At 40.3% G+C, this 12,292-nt stretch overlaps 1 protein-coding gene across 1 annotated transcript in view; it reads left to right on the forward strand.

Annotated features, from left to right (window-relative positions):
• The window catches only part of SLC25A46 (solute carrier family 25 member 46), a 98,658-nt gene that overhangs the window by 57,900 nt on the left and 28,466 nt on the right, over positions 1–12,292 (forward strand). The window contains exon 6 of the mRNA XM_030193466.1: positions 688–744. Within this exon, the coding sequence (XP_030049326.1) occupies positions 688–744 (57 nt within the window). The remainder of the gene's footprint in view (positions 1–687; positions 745–12,292) is intronic.

The raw sequence follows: 12,292 nt of genomic DNA on the forward strand, positions 1-12,292 counted from the left end.
TTTTAATACATTAATCACATTAGTGTGTTAAATGTCCACCTTTAGTTTATTGTGATCTGTTTTGGTGCAGTTGGTATGCTAAAGCAAAATATAAATTGTATTATTTATTGTTGATATCATGAAAAGAAAACTTGTTTACAGCTCTCAAGTGATAAAGTTGTCTGTCTTTTGTGACTTGAGCGTGGGAGACTCAACGCAAATGAAAGCATCAAAGTATGAGAAAATAGTAGGTTTCAGGGGGACCGTTCTGCCATTTCTGTTGGGGTGCAGTGACTAGTAAAATTTAAAAGTATTATGGTTCTGCTTCCAGTTTGTAGTTCTAAGGCAGTTAAGAAATTCCTTGTATCCATGGGTCAGCGTTCCCTCTAAGATGTTTGGGAGTCCTCCAGCTGCATTCCTGCCAGTGGGGGAGAGGGTGCTTCAATCTCATATTTTCAATTGCTAAGGACAGGTAAGTTCCTTGGAGTCCTGCAGAGCCTATGTGTCTCACACTATTGAAAGTGTGATACTGAAACAGCACCCCCTCCCTTCTTACTAGCAGGAATGTACATAGAGGACTCCCGCACAGCTTAGAAGGAATATTGCCATGGGTCATAGGACTCCTTAAGATATGATTACAAAGTAGCTTTATTTTCTAGTATGTGTGATTTTTAAAAATCCTGAATATCAACTCTTCTTTTCTTTTAGGGAACTTTCCCATAAGTGGAACCTTAAGCAGATATCAGGGCACCTCCTTTTAAAAGGGTAAGAATTAATTTCTGTTTCTTTTTTTTTTTTTTTTTTTTTTTTTTATAATTTCTTTATTATATTTTAACATAATAAGTACATCTCCACATATTTGCAACAATCAACCTATGCATAACATATTCATCTCTTCTGCTATAACAATATTTGCGAATAAACACTTAACAGTCTTTCTCCCATTCCTCCCCCCCCCCCTTTCTTAGTGTGGTGATTTACATGTTTCTTTCATCTTTTCATAAGGTTGCCAAATTTGTTGAAACCTATGCAATTGGCCTTTTCTCAATGCGGTCAGTTTCGCCATCTGATGTAGGTAATCAAGTTTGTGCTTTACGACTTGAATATTTGGTACCTCTATCTGTTTCCATGCTCTTGCCACTATCATTTTGGCCGCTGCAAAAATTTGGCTAGCCATTTTATGTTGGTGTACCTTACATTTTCCCGGTCGGAAGTGCAAGAGACAATATTCCGGCCTATGTGGGTATTCTATCTTTATGACTTGGTATACCATTTCTCGAATTTGGGTCCAGAATGTTTGCATCTTGGGACATTCCCACCATATGTGCATAAATGTACCTCTATTACCACATTCCCTCCAGCAATTCGGCGATATCTTATGATATATTTTTTGTAATCTATCTGGTGTATAGTACCACCAGTACCATATTTTATAACCATTCTCAGCCACTGATTGAGTGATAGAGGCCTTCAACAAATATCTAATTCCCTTCATCCAGCCTTCTCTTGTAAAGGTTTGTTGTAATGCCCCCTCCCATCGTCTAATATAATGATCTTGAGGGCTGGACATTTTTAATAGTGCTTTATATATTCGTGATACTCCCCCTTTGCCCCCTCCTCCCTTAAGTGCCTTTTCTAACCTTGTTTCTGTAAGTTCTAGTTCTTCCCCTGCCCGTCTTTTTATGTAGTTTCGCAGGCTATGATAATATGCCATATCCCGTTCTTCCAACTCGTATTCCTCTTTTAATTCTTCAAAATTTTTAATTTCTCCATTATTCCATATTTGGCCTAGCATATATAGTCCCTTTCGGGCCCAATTTTTATACACATTTTCTGATTCTCCTAGCGGAAACCCTGGAGCCCCACATATATCCATTTGTAAAAAGTATTTTCTCTCTGGAAACACCTTTCGTCGTATCCGTAACCATGTCTCCAGTAATAGGCCAATACCCACTGGTACCCTTTTAGTTAGTGACATAATTTCAGTCCCCTTCTTCCAAAGTATACCTCCTATATAGCGGGTGCTCATCCATGATCGCTCCCAATGCAGCCATTTTTTATTGTTTCTAGGAGTCCATTCTGCCAATATTCTTAGCTGGGCTGCTTGGTAATATAAGTGGAGATTTGGTACTCCCATTCCCCCCTCCACGGGCAGTTGGAACATCATATCCCTATTTACCCTGGGAGGTCGCTTCCTCCATATGTAAGCAAACATTTTCCTATTTATTTGTTGGAAAAACTTTTGTGGGATGGGTATCGGAATGGCCATAAACAAGTATAATATCTTTGGTAAGAGTATCATTTTTATAGCTTGGATTCTTCCCATCCATGATATAGTAAGTCCTTCCCACCTATCCACTTCCTCAAACAGTTCTTTAACTTTTTGGGGGTAATTTGCTTGATATAATCCTCCTATTTCCGGAGTGATCTGTATCCCTAGATATCTAATTGATTTATTTGTCCATGTAAACGGAAACTTATCTGTTATCTCCTGCACTTCCCTAGGTGGTGTTGCAAGATTTAATATTTCTGATTTATTTATGTTAATTTTAAATCCTGAGACCCTTCCATAGTTTGCCATCACCTTCATTGTCTCTTGTATTGATTGTGATGGATGAGTTAGTGTCAAGAGAACATCATCAGCATAAAGCATTATTTTATGTTCCCTTTGTCCCCTTATTACTCCCCTTATATCTTTGTGTGTCCTTATTTTCATAGCTAGGGGTTCGATTGATAATGCAAATAATAATGGTGAAATTGCACATCCTTGCCTTGTGCCTCTGTGTAACTCTAGTATATTAGTATGTGTCCCATTTATCTTTAATACCGCCATCGGTTTCGTATATAGTAGGCGCAACCATGTCATAAATCGTCCTTCTATACCTATCTGGCGTATTACTGTAAAGAGAAACTCCCAATCTACACGATCAAATGCCTTTTCCGCATCGACCGAGAATATGATTGTTGGTGTTTTTTCATCTTGTATTTGTTGTATGATATGCATTAATGTCCGAGTATTATCATGTGCTTGGCGTCCCCTAATGAAGCCCGCCTGATCCTCGTGCACTAATCGTGGCATTACCTCCTGTAGGCGGCGTGCCATTATTTTAGTAAAGATCTTATAGTCCGTGTTCAGGAGAGATATTGGCCGGTAGGAGCCACATTGTAGTGGGTCTTTCCCTGGCTTTAGGAGTATGGTCACCTCCGCCATCCTCCATGAGTATGGTAACTCTTGCGCCTCTTCGAAAGCGGTAATAGTGTTCAGTAATATAGGGGCTAAAAGTTTTGCAAATTTTTTATAAAATCTAGCAGGGAAACCATCTGGTCCGGGAGATTTGTTGTTTGGCAGATCTGTTATTGCCTCTTCTATCTCTTCTAATGTTATGGCTTTTGATAGCGCTTCCTGTTCCCTTCCCGATATTCTAATCATCCCCAGGTCTTGTACGTATTGCTCCATGTCCTCCCTTGATGTTTCATGTTCTGCTTGATATAGCTGATTATAAAAATCCCAAAATACTCCTGCTATTTCCTCTGTTTGTGTTATTAGTTCCCCTGAAATGTTATGTATGCCATGTATATAATTGCGTTGTGCCTGTTTTTTAAGCTTATTAGCCAGTAATCTGCTTGTTTTATTTCCAAATTCATAGTATTCTTGTTGTATTTGTTCTAACTGTCTGGCTATATCCGCCAATTGTATTTCATTAAGTTGACTTTTAAGTTGGCGTATTTCTTCTGTTTTTTTACTATCTGTTGGGTTTTTTTTATGCATATTCTCTAACTTCATGATTTGCTTCCGCAAATTAGTTTCTGCTTCTGTTTTTTTCTTATTGATATAAGCTTGCTTTGCTATGCATTGGCCCCTAATGACTACTTTCAGACCCTCCCATATACTTGCCGGTTTAGCCTCTCCATTATCATTGAACTGTATATACTCTTTTATATTATTTTCTATTTCTAGGGCACTTTGTGGGTCCATCAGTATTGTTTCATTTAGGCGCCATCTTCTCTTCCTTGCCTTCCCTCCCTCTCCCGCCACCTCCAATAATACCATCGAGTGGTCCGACCAGCTGCACTGTTCTATTTCCACTAGTTTGATATTATTGCTCAGTCCTCTGCCCCCTAGCCAATAGTCAATTCGTGAATAGGTATTATGTTTGGGGGAGAAAAAGGAGTAGTCTCTCTCTGTCTTATGTCTCTCTCTCCATATATCTATTAGATCCCATCGGGCCATCCACCTTATAAGGGCTTTCCTATCTGTTTTTGCATATTCTACCCTCCCTCCTGAGTTATCTAATTTAGGATCTAACGTGAGATTAAGATCACCTCCCACCAACAATTCCCCTTGTATATTTTCCTCTATCACCTTTTCCACTGTGTCTAAAAATTCTTTTTGCCCCACATTAGGAGCATACATACACACTAGAGTATATTGTTTATTATATAATGACACTACCATCAATATATATCGCCCCTTTTTATCTTTCACTGTAGTATGCACTTGCCATGGGAGGGATCCCGATAGCGCTATCAGGACTCCTTGTGTTTTTTTATTCTCCCTATTGGAAGCACATTGGACAATTGTATATCTTTTATGTTTCATCAGATGCTCGTGATCTCTTCTTAGGTGAGTCTCCTGGAGAAACGCTACATCTGATTTTTGTCGGGCCAGTTCTCTATACACCTGCCTACGTTTCTGTGGCGTATTAAGGCCTCTTACATTTAGTGTTATACATTTAAACATTTTACAACTTGTAATAATAAACTTTCAACATATTTATCACCATATTGTAACATCATAACATTCTGTCCCCTTTTTTTTTCCCCTCTCCCTCCATCCCGTAATTCTCCCCTATGTTTTATCTTCCCCCCGCTCTCCCCTCTTAACTTCCCTCCCCCCTCCCACTCCCTTCCCCACATCCAGAGCACTCGTTTCATCTCCATAAAAGATAAAAACGGTGCTTTATAGAGAGGAAGTGACCCCTTTGCCCTTCTCTAGTTAGTTATTACCATTTTTGATTCCCCCTCCCCGAATTTTATATAGTTTTAACATTTCCCTCTGTTCTTTCCCCTTATCTACTTGCCTCTCTCCTTTCGTTCGATTAAATCTTTCAGAGACTTATTTTCCCTGATAGGTTACGCTCCACCAAACAAAGCCTTATCTCTAATCATATCAACTATTGAGTATTTCAGTTCTTATCATTACCCTTAACATTTAAGTTCATGTGAGGCGTCCCGCTGACTGCTGGCGTTGCAGGCGTTTGCGGCCTACTCGTTGCCATTTTGGGTAATTTCTCATATTTGTCTGGGACCGCCTCGCTTCCCCATCCGCAGATGTTGATGCTGGGATATCTTCGGGCAGCAATTCGCGTGCTTCTGCTAATGTTTTCACCTGGTGTTGTCTCCCATCTTTATAGAATACCAGGGCAAATGGGTGTCTCCATCTATATTGAAGTCCCATCTCTCTTAGTCTCCTGGTGACTGGTTTCAGGTCAGCTCTCCTTCTCAGTGTTGCTGCCGCCAAATCCTGGTATATCTCGATTTTGTATGTGTCCCATTTAAAATCTTGTTTTTGGCGTGCTGCTTGAAGAATTCGCTCCTTTAGCTTATAATCTCGAAAACAGGCAATCAGATCTTTGGGAAGGTTATTTCTTGTAGCCCCAAGGGCTCTATGAGCTCTGTCCAATATAACTTGTTCAGGTTCCAGGGGCCGCTCAGGAGTCGCCACCAATGCGCTTACTATCTGTTGTATCACCTTCTCCGTTTCTTGGTAAGTGGGAGACTCCGGCAACCCCCGAAATCGGAGGTTATTCCGTCGGCTGCGGTTTTCCAGATCTTCTATCTTGTCAGCCAGTGCTTCATGTCCCAGGTCTATATCATGAACTCTCCGGTCCAAGGCCACCATGTTTTCTCCCTGTTCTTCTAATCTTGTCTCTGTTTCCTCCACTCTATGACCAAGTTCTTTTATTTCGCTTCTGAGGTCTGCCCCCATCTTAGCTAAATCAGCACGCATAGCTTTTAAATCAGAACGGATTTCATTCAGTAAAGTTCTTAATTCTGGGAGGGATTCCTCCTCCTGGTTCAGTTGTTCTGGCGTCGGGAACATATCTTCTGTAGAGGGGTTACGTTTTCTGTCCCCACTTGCTACATTTTCCTCTCCTCCGGCCGCCATATTGTTTTGCCTCGTGCTTCCCGCATATGCGAATTGGGAAAGGCTTGGCGTCGTGGCGCTAGGCTCCATCGCTTTTATTTTATCTTTTGTTTTTCCGTTGCGCTGATGGGCCCGCTCTCTTGCGCTCTAACACGAGGCCGAAGTTTGTTTCTCTCCCCGCCCTTCCTCCACCTCTTCGCGGCGTCTGAGGCAAAACTTCACCGTTCGCTACTGGCGGCAGATCGGAGCCAATTTTCTTTTACCTGCACTGTCAGAGACTCAACACCCTCCGGTATATATTCTTTAATTTTTGCTTACGGTAGGGAATCTTTCTGTTTTCGCTATGGGCAAACAGGAGTTCAGCATTTATGCTTCCATTGCTCCCGTGACGTCACTTCCTCCCTTAATTTCTGTTTCTTACAGCATCACCTTAACACTTACAGTGAAGTACGTCAAGTTAAAATCCCCATGCACAAGAGTTAACAGAACAGCATATAAACAGTACACTTCCATACCCATCTCTCTCATCTAATGTCCAAACTTATTTCTAATGAGACAGGCTTTTACTGCCTTCCAGAATGACAGAGTTGCATGTCTAATGGTAAAGATTTCCAGGCCATAGAGCCTAGCCAAGGAAGTAAGAATACATTTAATTGAAGGCAACAACAAAAGTACCACCTGAGACAAACATAGAGGTCTCCCCAGAGTATACCATACGGTACATTCAGAAAAGTACTCTGGAGAGCTGTGTGATGAAAGCATGAATAAAAATAAATTGCTGTAGTAAATATTTCTTCTGTAGTCTGTGTGCAAAAGTGTATTTAAATTCATAAATAATGAGCTGCTGCAGTGTAAAAGCATGTAGACCATTTCTAGTTAAGTCCCCTTACAATTAGGAGTTCCAATTCTCATAACATAGAAGAGAATAAAGGAAAAATATTAATTTAAGAAAAGATCCAGGTATGTGGGCAAGGTTAAAGTGGCTAGGGCTCTTCAGCTTGGAGAAAAGATGGCTGAGGGGAGATATAATAGAGATCTATAAAATAATGAGTGGAGTAGAAAGGGTAGACTTGAAGTATCTGTTTACTCTTCCCAAAATTACTAGGACTAGGGGGCATTCAATGAAGCTACAAAGTAGTAAATTTAAAACGATTCTGAGAAAATGTTTCTTTACTCAGCGAGTAATTACACTCTGAAATTCGTTGCCAGAGAATGTGGTAAAGGTGGTTAGCTTAGCGGGGTTTAAAAAAAAGGTTTGGATGGCTTCCTAAAGGAAAAGACCATAGACCATTATTAAAATGGTTTCGGGGAAAATCCACTGCTTATTTCTGGAATAAGCAGCATAAAATGTTTCGTACTTTTTTGGGATCTTGCCAGGTACTTGTAACCTGGATTTGCCACTGTTGGAAACAGGATTCTGGGCTTGATGGACCTTTGGTCTGTCCCAGTATGGCAATACTTATGCATGCTTGAAAACATGTTTGCAGGTCAGTTTTCTCAAAAATATTACAATTTGAAGTGTAGTTTTCTGAATTTTACCTGGAAAGTAGAAAACTTTTGCATGGGCAGCCAATATTCACACACAGACCAAAAACAGGGTAAAAACTGTGCATTGAGCCAGGATCTTACCTGAGCAGTTCAGGTCATACATTGATAAGAACTTAAACTAAATGGGAGTGTGGTAGAAGGAAGCCAATTCAAATTGAGCTGTTAACCCCATTAAAAACAGTGGTAAAAGCAATGAAAGAACAGCCCTATCAAATGCATGGAGGTAACCTGCATGGAGGGGCAGTTAAACATGTCTAATTACCTTGCTGGGCAGGCTGCAGTCGTGTGAAAAAGTCCCACCCACCCCTGCCTCTCCTGATTTCCCTTATTACATGTATGCCACACTGAATGGTTTCTGATCTTTAAACAAAATGTAATATTAAACAAAGGGAGCCTGAGTAAACACAGTTTTTAAATGTATTACTTAATGTATTGAAAGAACAAAGTTATCCCAGACCAATGTGAAAAAGTAACTGCCACATATACTTTTAACTGGTTGCACCACTTTTAGCATCAATAATTGCAACCAAACACTTACTGTAATTTGATATCAGTTTTCAGGTCACTGTTGAGAAATCTTGGCCAATTCTTTGCAAAACTGCTTTAGTTCAGACACACTTGTAGTTTTTTGTGTATGAACGTTAGTTTTCAGGTCCTGCTATTGCATCTCTATTTGGTTCAAATCGGGACTTGATTAGGCCCATCCAGAACTTTTTTTTTCTCCTTAGCCATTCAGATGTGTTTTTGGATCATTGTCTTGCTACATAACCCAATTACACTTTAGCTTTAGCTCAGGAACAGATGACTGGATATTCCTCTTAAGAATTTTCTGGTACATTGCAGAATTCATGGTTACTTGTTAATGCCAAGTCTTCCAAGTCCTGAGACAGCAAAGCATCATCACACCATCACCATGTTTGACTGTATTGTGATGTTCTTATTGTAGAATGCTGTGTTTGATTTGTGCCAGACATAAAGGAGCCTGTGTTGTCCAAAAGGTTTTACCTTTGCCCACAGAACATTTTCCCAAAAAGCATGGGGATCATCAGGTCTGTTTTGTAAATGTGAGATGAGCATTGATGTTACACTCAGATAGCACTGGTTTCCATGTTGCTACTCTTCCATGAATTCCATTTTTGCCCAGTCTTTCTTACTGTAGAGTCTCTAACACTGGCCTTAGCTGAGGCTAGAGGCCTACAGTTTGGATGATGATCTAGGAAGTTTTGTGACCACTTGAATAAAGTTGTCACTGCACCCTTAGAGTAATTTTGGCAGGCGAGGCTGGTCACTCCTGGAAAGATTTACCACTGCTTAAAGTCTTCTCCATTTGGAGATAGCGTTTGACTGTGGTTTGGTGGAGTCCCAGAGCTTTAGAAATAGCCTTGTAATCATTTCTAAACTGGTAGAATTCACCAAACATTTTTTCTCTTCTCTTCTGGAATTTCCTTTGATTTTGTCATATGGTTATTGTAGAAACTCTGTGGTGACCACTTCACTGTCATAGTGAGGTTTAAATTCAACAGGTTTGGCTAAAATCAATCCTGACTGTGTTCAATTGGCTGAATCTTATTATCCACTTAAATTTGGTCCATTGGTTGATTAAGAGGGCAGTTATATTTTTACATGAGTGATATGGGTGTTTGGATTGTTCCTTAAATAAATGAAATAATTATTTAAAAATTGTATTTACTCAGGTTCACTCTGTCAAATTGCACTTTGTTTAAAGATCAAAAACCATTCAGCGTAATATGCATGCAATAATAGGGGAAATCGGGGGGGGGGAGGGACTTTTTCACATTACTGTAGATGGACAATTTTAGTCTTTATCTTCTGCCATCTGCTATGTTACTATATAATGGGAGAGAAATGGACAGGGAGGACAATATGTAGAGGGAAGAGAAGAAAAATCTAGAAAGCTATGAGCATAAGTATTTAGGGGATAAAGTTTCAAGTTTGCAAGCTCTGGTGTAAAGGCAGATATGGATTCTGGGCTGTCAAAAAAGAACATGTTTAAATAACTGCCATGACTGCCTGGATTGGCCGCTGTCATGGACAGGATGCTGGGCTTGATGGACCCTTGGTCTTTTCCCAGTGTGGCATTACTTATGTACTTATGACTAGAATATGTCTTTCCAGGCTATATTCCAGCTGGTGAGACTTTGCCTATTGATAACACCAGTACTGGTTTAAAGACACACTGGGCCCAGAGGCATTTTATCCATCTTTAGCCATTAACCTCTGCAGGATGTTGAGAGGTGTGGGAGTTTGTCCGCTCTTCCTGCCTAGTGACTAACATCTAAGCAACCATCTTCCTATGTTGAGGAGGACCCGGCGCTCCAACTGGTGAGAGCGCGCCTACTGATGACATCACCTGTATGGGTTTAAAGAGATGCTGGACCATGAGGCGGTGCGCCGAAGGGGTATGCAAAGGGGCCTGCCCCACCCCTTTGTATGTAACTTTGGGGGACATAAGAGTAGCCATACGGAGTCAGACCAGTGGTCCATCTAGCCTAGTATCTTGTTTTCCAAACAGTGGCCAAGCCAGGTCACATGTACCTAGCAGAAACCCAATTAGGAGCAACATTCCGTGCTACCAGTCCCGGGGCAAGCAGTTGCTTCCCCATGTCTGTCTCAGTAGTAGACTGTGGACTTTTCCTATCAGGAATTGTCCAAATCTTTCTTAAACCCAGATACGCTAACCACTGTTACCACATCCTACGGCAAAGAGTTCAGCGTTCATTCATTAAGAGTGAGAATATTTCCTCCTATTTGTTTTAAAAGTATTTCCATATAACTTCCTTGAGTGTTCCCTAGTCTTTGTACTTTTGGAACAAGTGAAAACTAGATTTACTTCTTCTCATTCTACACCACTCAAGATTTTGTAGACCTCAATCATATCTCCCCTTATCCATCTCTTTTTCCATGCTGAAGAGCCCTAACCTCTTTAGCCTTTCCTCATACGAGAGGAGTTCCATCCCCTTTATCATTTTGGTTGCTCTTCTTTGAACCTTTTCTAATTTCGCTATATATTTTTTTGAGATATGACGACCAGAACTGAACGCAATACTCAAGGTACAGTCACACTATGGATCGATACAAAGGCATTAATAGTATTTTCAGTTTTATTTACCATTCCTTTTCTAATAATTCCAAGCATCCTGTTTGCTTTTTTGGCTGCTGCCACACGCTGAGCAGAAGATTTCAGCATATTATTTACGACGACACCCTAGCATCAGGTAACTGTGATTCGGATTATTCTTTCCAATGTGCATCACCTTGTATTTGTCCACATTAAATTTCATCTGCCATTTGGATGCCCAGTCTTCCAATGTCCTAAGGCCTTCCTGCAATATTTCATAGTCCGCACATGTTTTAACAACCTTGAATAGTTTTGTGTCATCTGCAAATTTAATCACCTCACTTGTTGTTCCGATTGCCATATCATTTATAAATATGTTAAATAACACTGGTCCCAATACAGATCCCTGTGGCACTCCACTGTTCACCCTCCTCCATTGAGAGAAATGACCATTTAACCCTACTCTGTTTTCTGTCCAATAACCAATTCCTAACCCACACCAGAACCTTACCGCCTATCCCATGACACTCTGTTTTCTTAGGAGTCTTTCATGAGGAACTTTATCAAAAGCTTTCTGAAAAATCTAGATACACTACATAACCGGCTCACCTTTATCCATATGTTTGTTCATGCTTTCAAAGAAATAAAGCAAATTGGTGAGGCAAGACTTTCCTCGGCTGAACCATTCCTGACTCTGTCCCATTAACCTATGTTTGTCTACATGGTCTGTAATTTTATTCTTTATAATAGTTTCCACTATTTTGCCCTGGCATTGAAGTCAGGCTTGCTGGTCTGTAATTTCCTGAATCACCCCAAGAGCCCTTTTTAAAAATCAGCATCACATTGACCACCCTCCAATCTTCAGGTACTATGGACGATTTTAACGACAGGTTACATATTACTAACAGCAGGTCAGCAATTTCATGCTTGAGTTCTTTGAGTACTCTTGGATGTATACCATCTGGTCCAGGTGATTTACTACTTTTTAATTTGTCAGTTTGGCTCAGTACATCTTCCAGGTTCACCAAGATTTCTTTCAGTTCCTCTGCATCACTGCCCTTGAAAACCATTTCCAGTACAGGCAGATTTCTTACATCTTCTACCATAAAGACAGAAGAAAAGAATTCATTCAGTTTCTCCACTATAACCATGTCCTCCCTGAGCGCCCCTTTGCTCCTTCGTGATCTAACGGTCCCATGGATTCCCTCACAGGCTTTCTGCTTCTGATGTACCTGGAAAAATTGTTACTGTGAGTTTTAGCCTCTGTGGCAAGTTTCTCTTCTTATTCTCTTTTAGCCTTTCTTATTAATGCTTTGCACCTGACTTTCCAGTGCTTATGTTTCTTCTTATTTATTTCATTTAAATTATTTTTCTGTACTTTGAAGGACAGTCTTTTCGCTGTAATAACCTCTTTTACTTCATCTTTTAACCACGGTGGCTGTCATTTTCTCTTGTTTCCACCTTTGCATATACATGAAATGCATCTGGACTGGGCTTCCAAGATATTTTTGAATAACGTCCAAGCCTGATTTAGTGTC

This window comes from Microcaecilia unicolor, chromosome 2 (assembly GCF_901765095.1).
Source record: "Microcaecilia unicolor chromosome 2, aMicUni1.1, whole genome shotgun sequence".
Taxonomy (NCBI): Eukaryota; Metazoa; Chordata; class Amphibia; order Gymnophiona; family Siphonopidae; genus Microcaecilia; species Microcaecilia unicolor.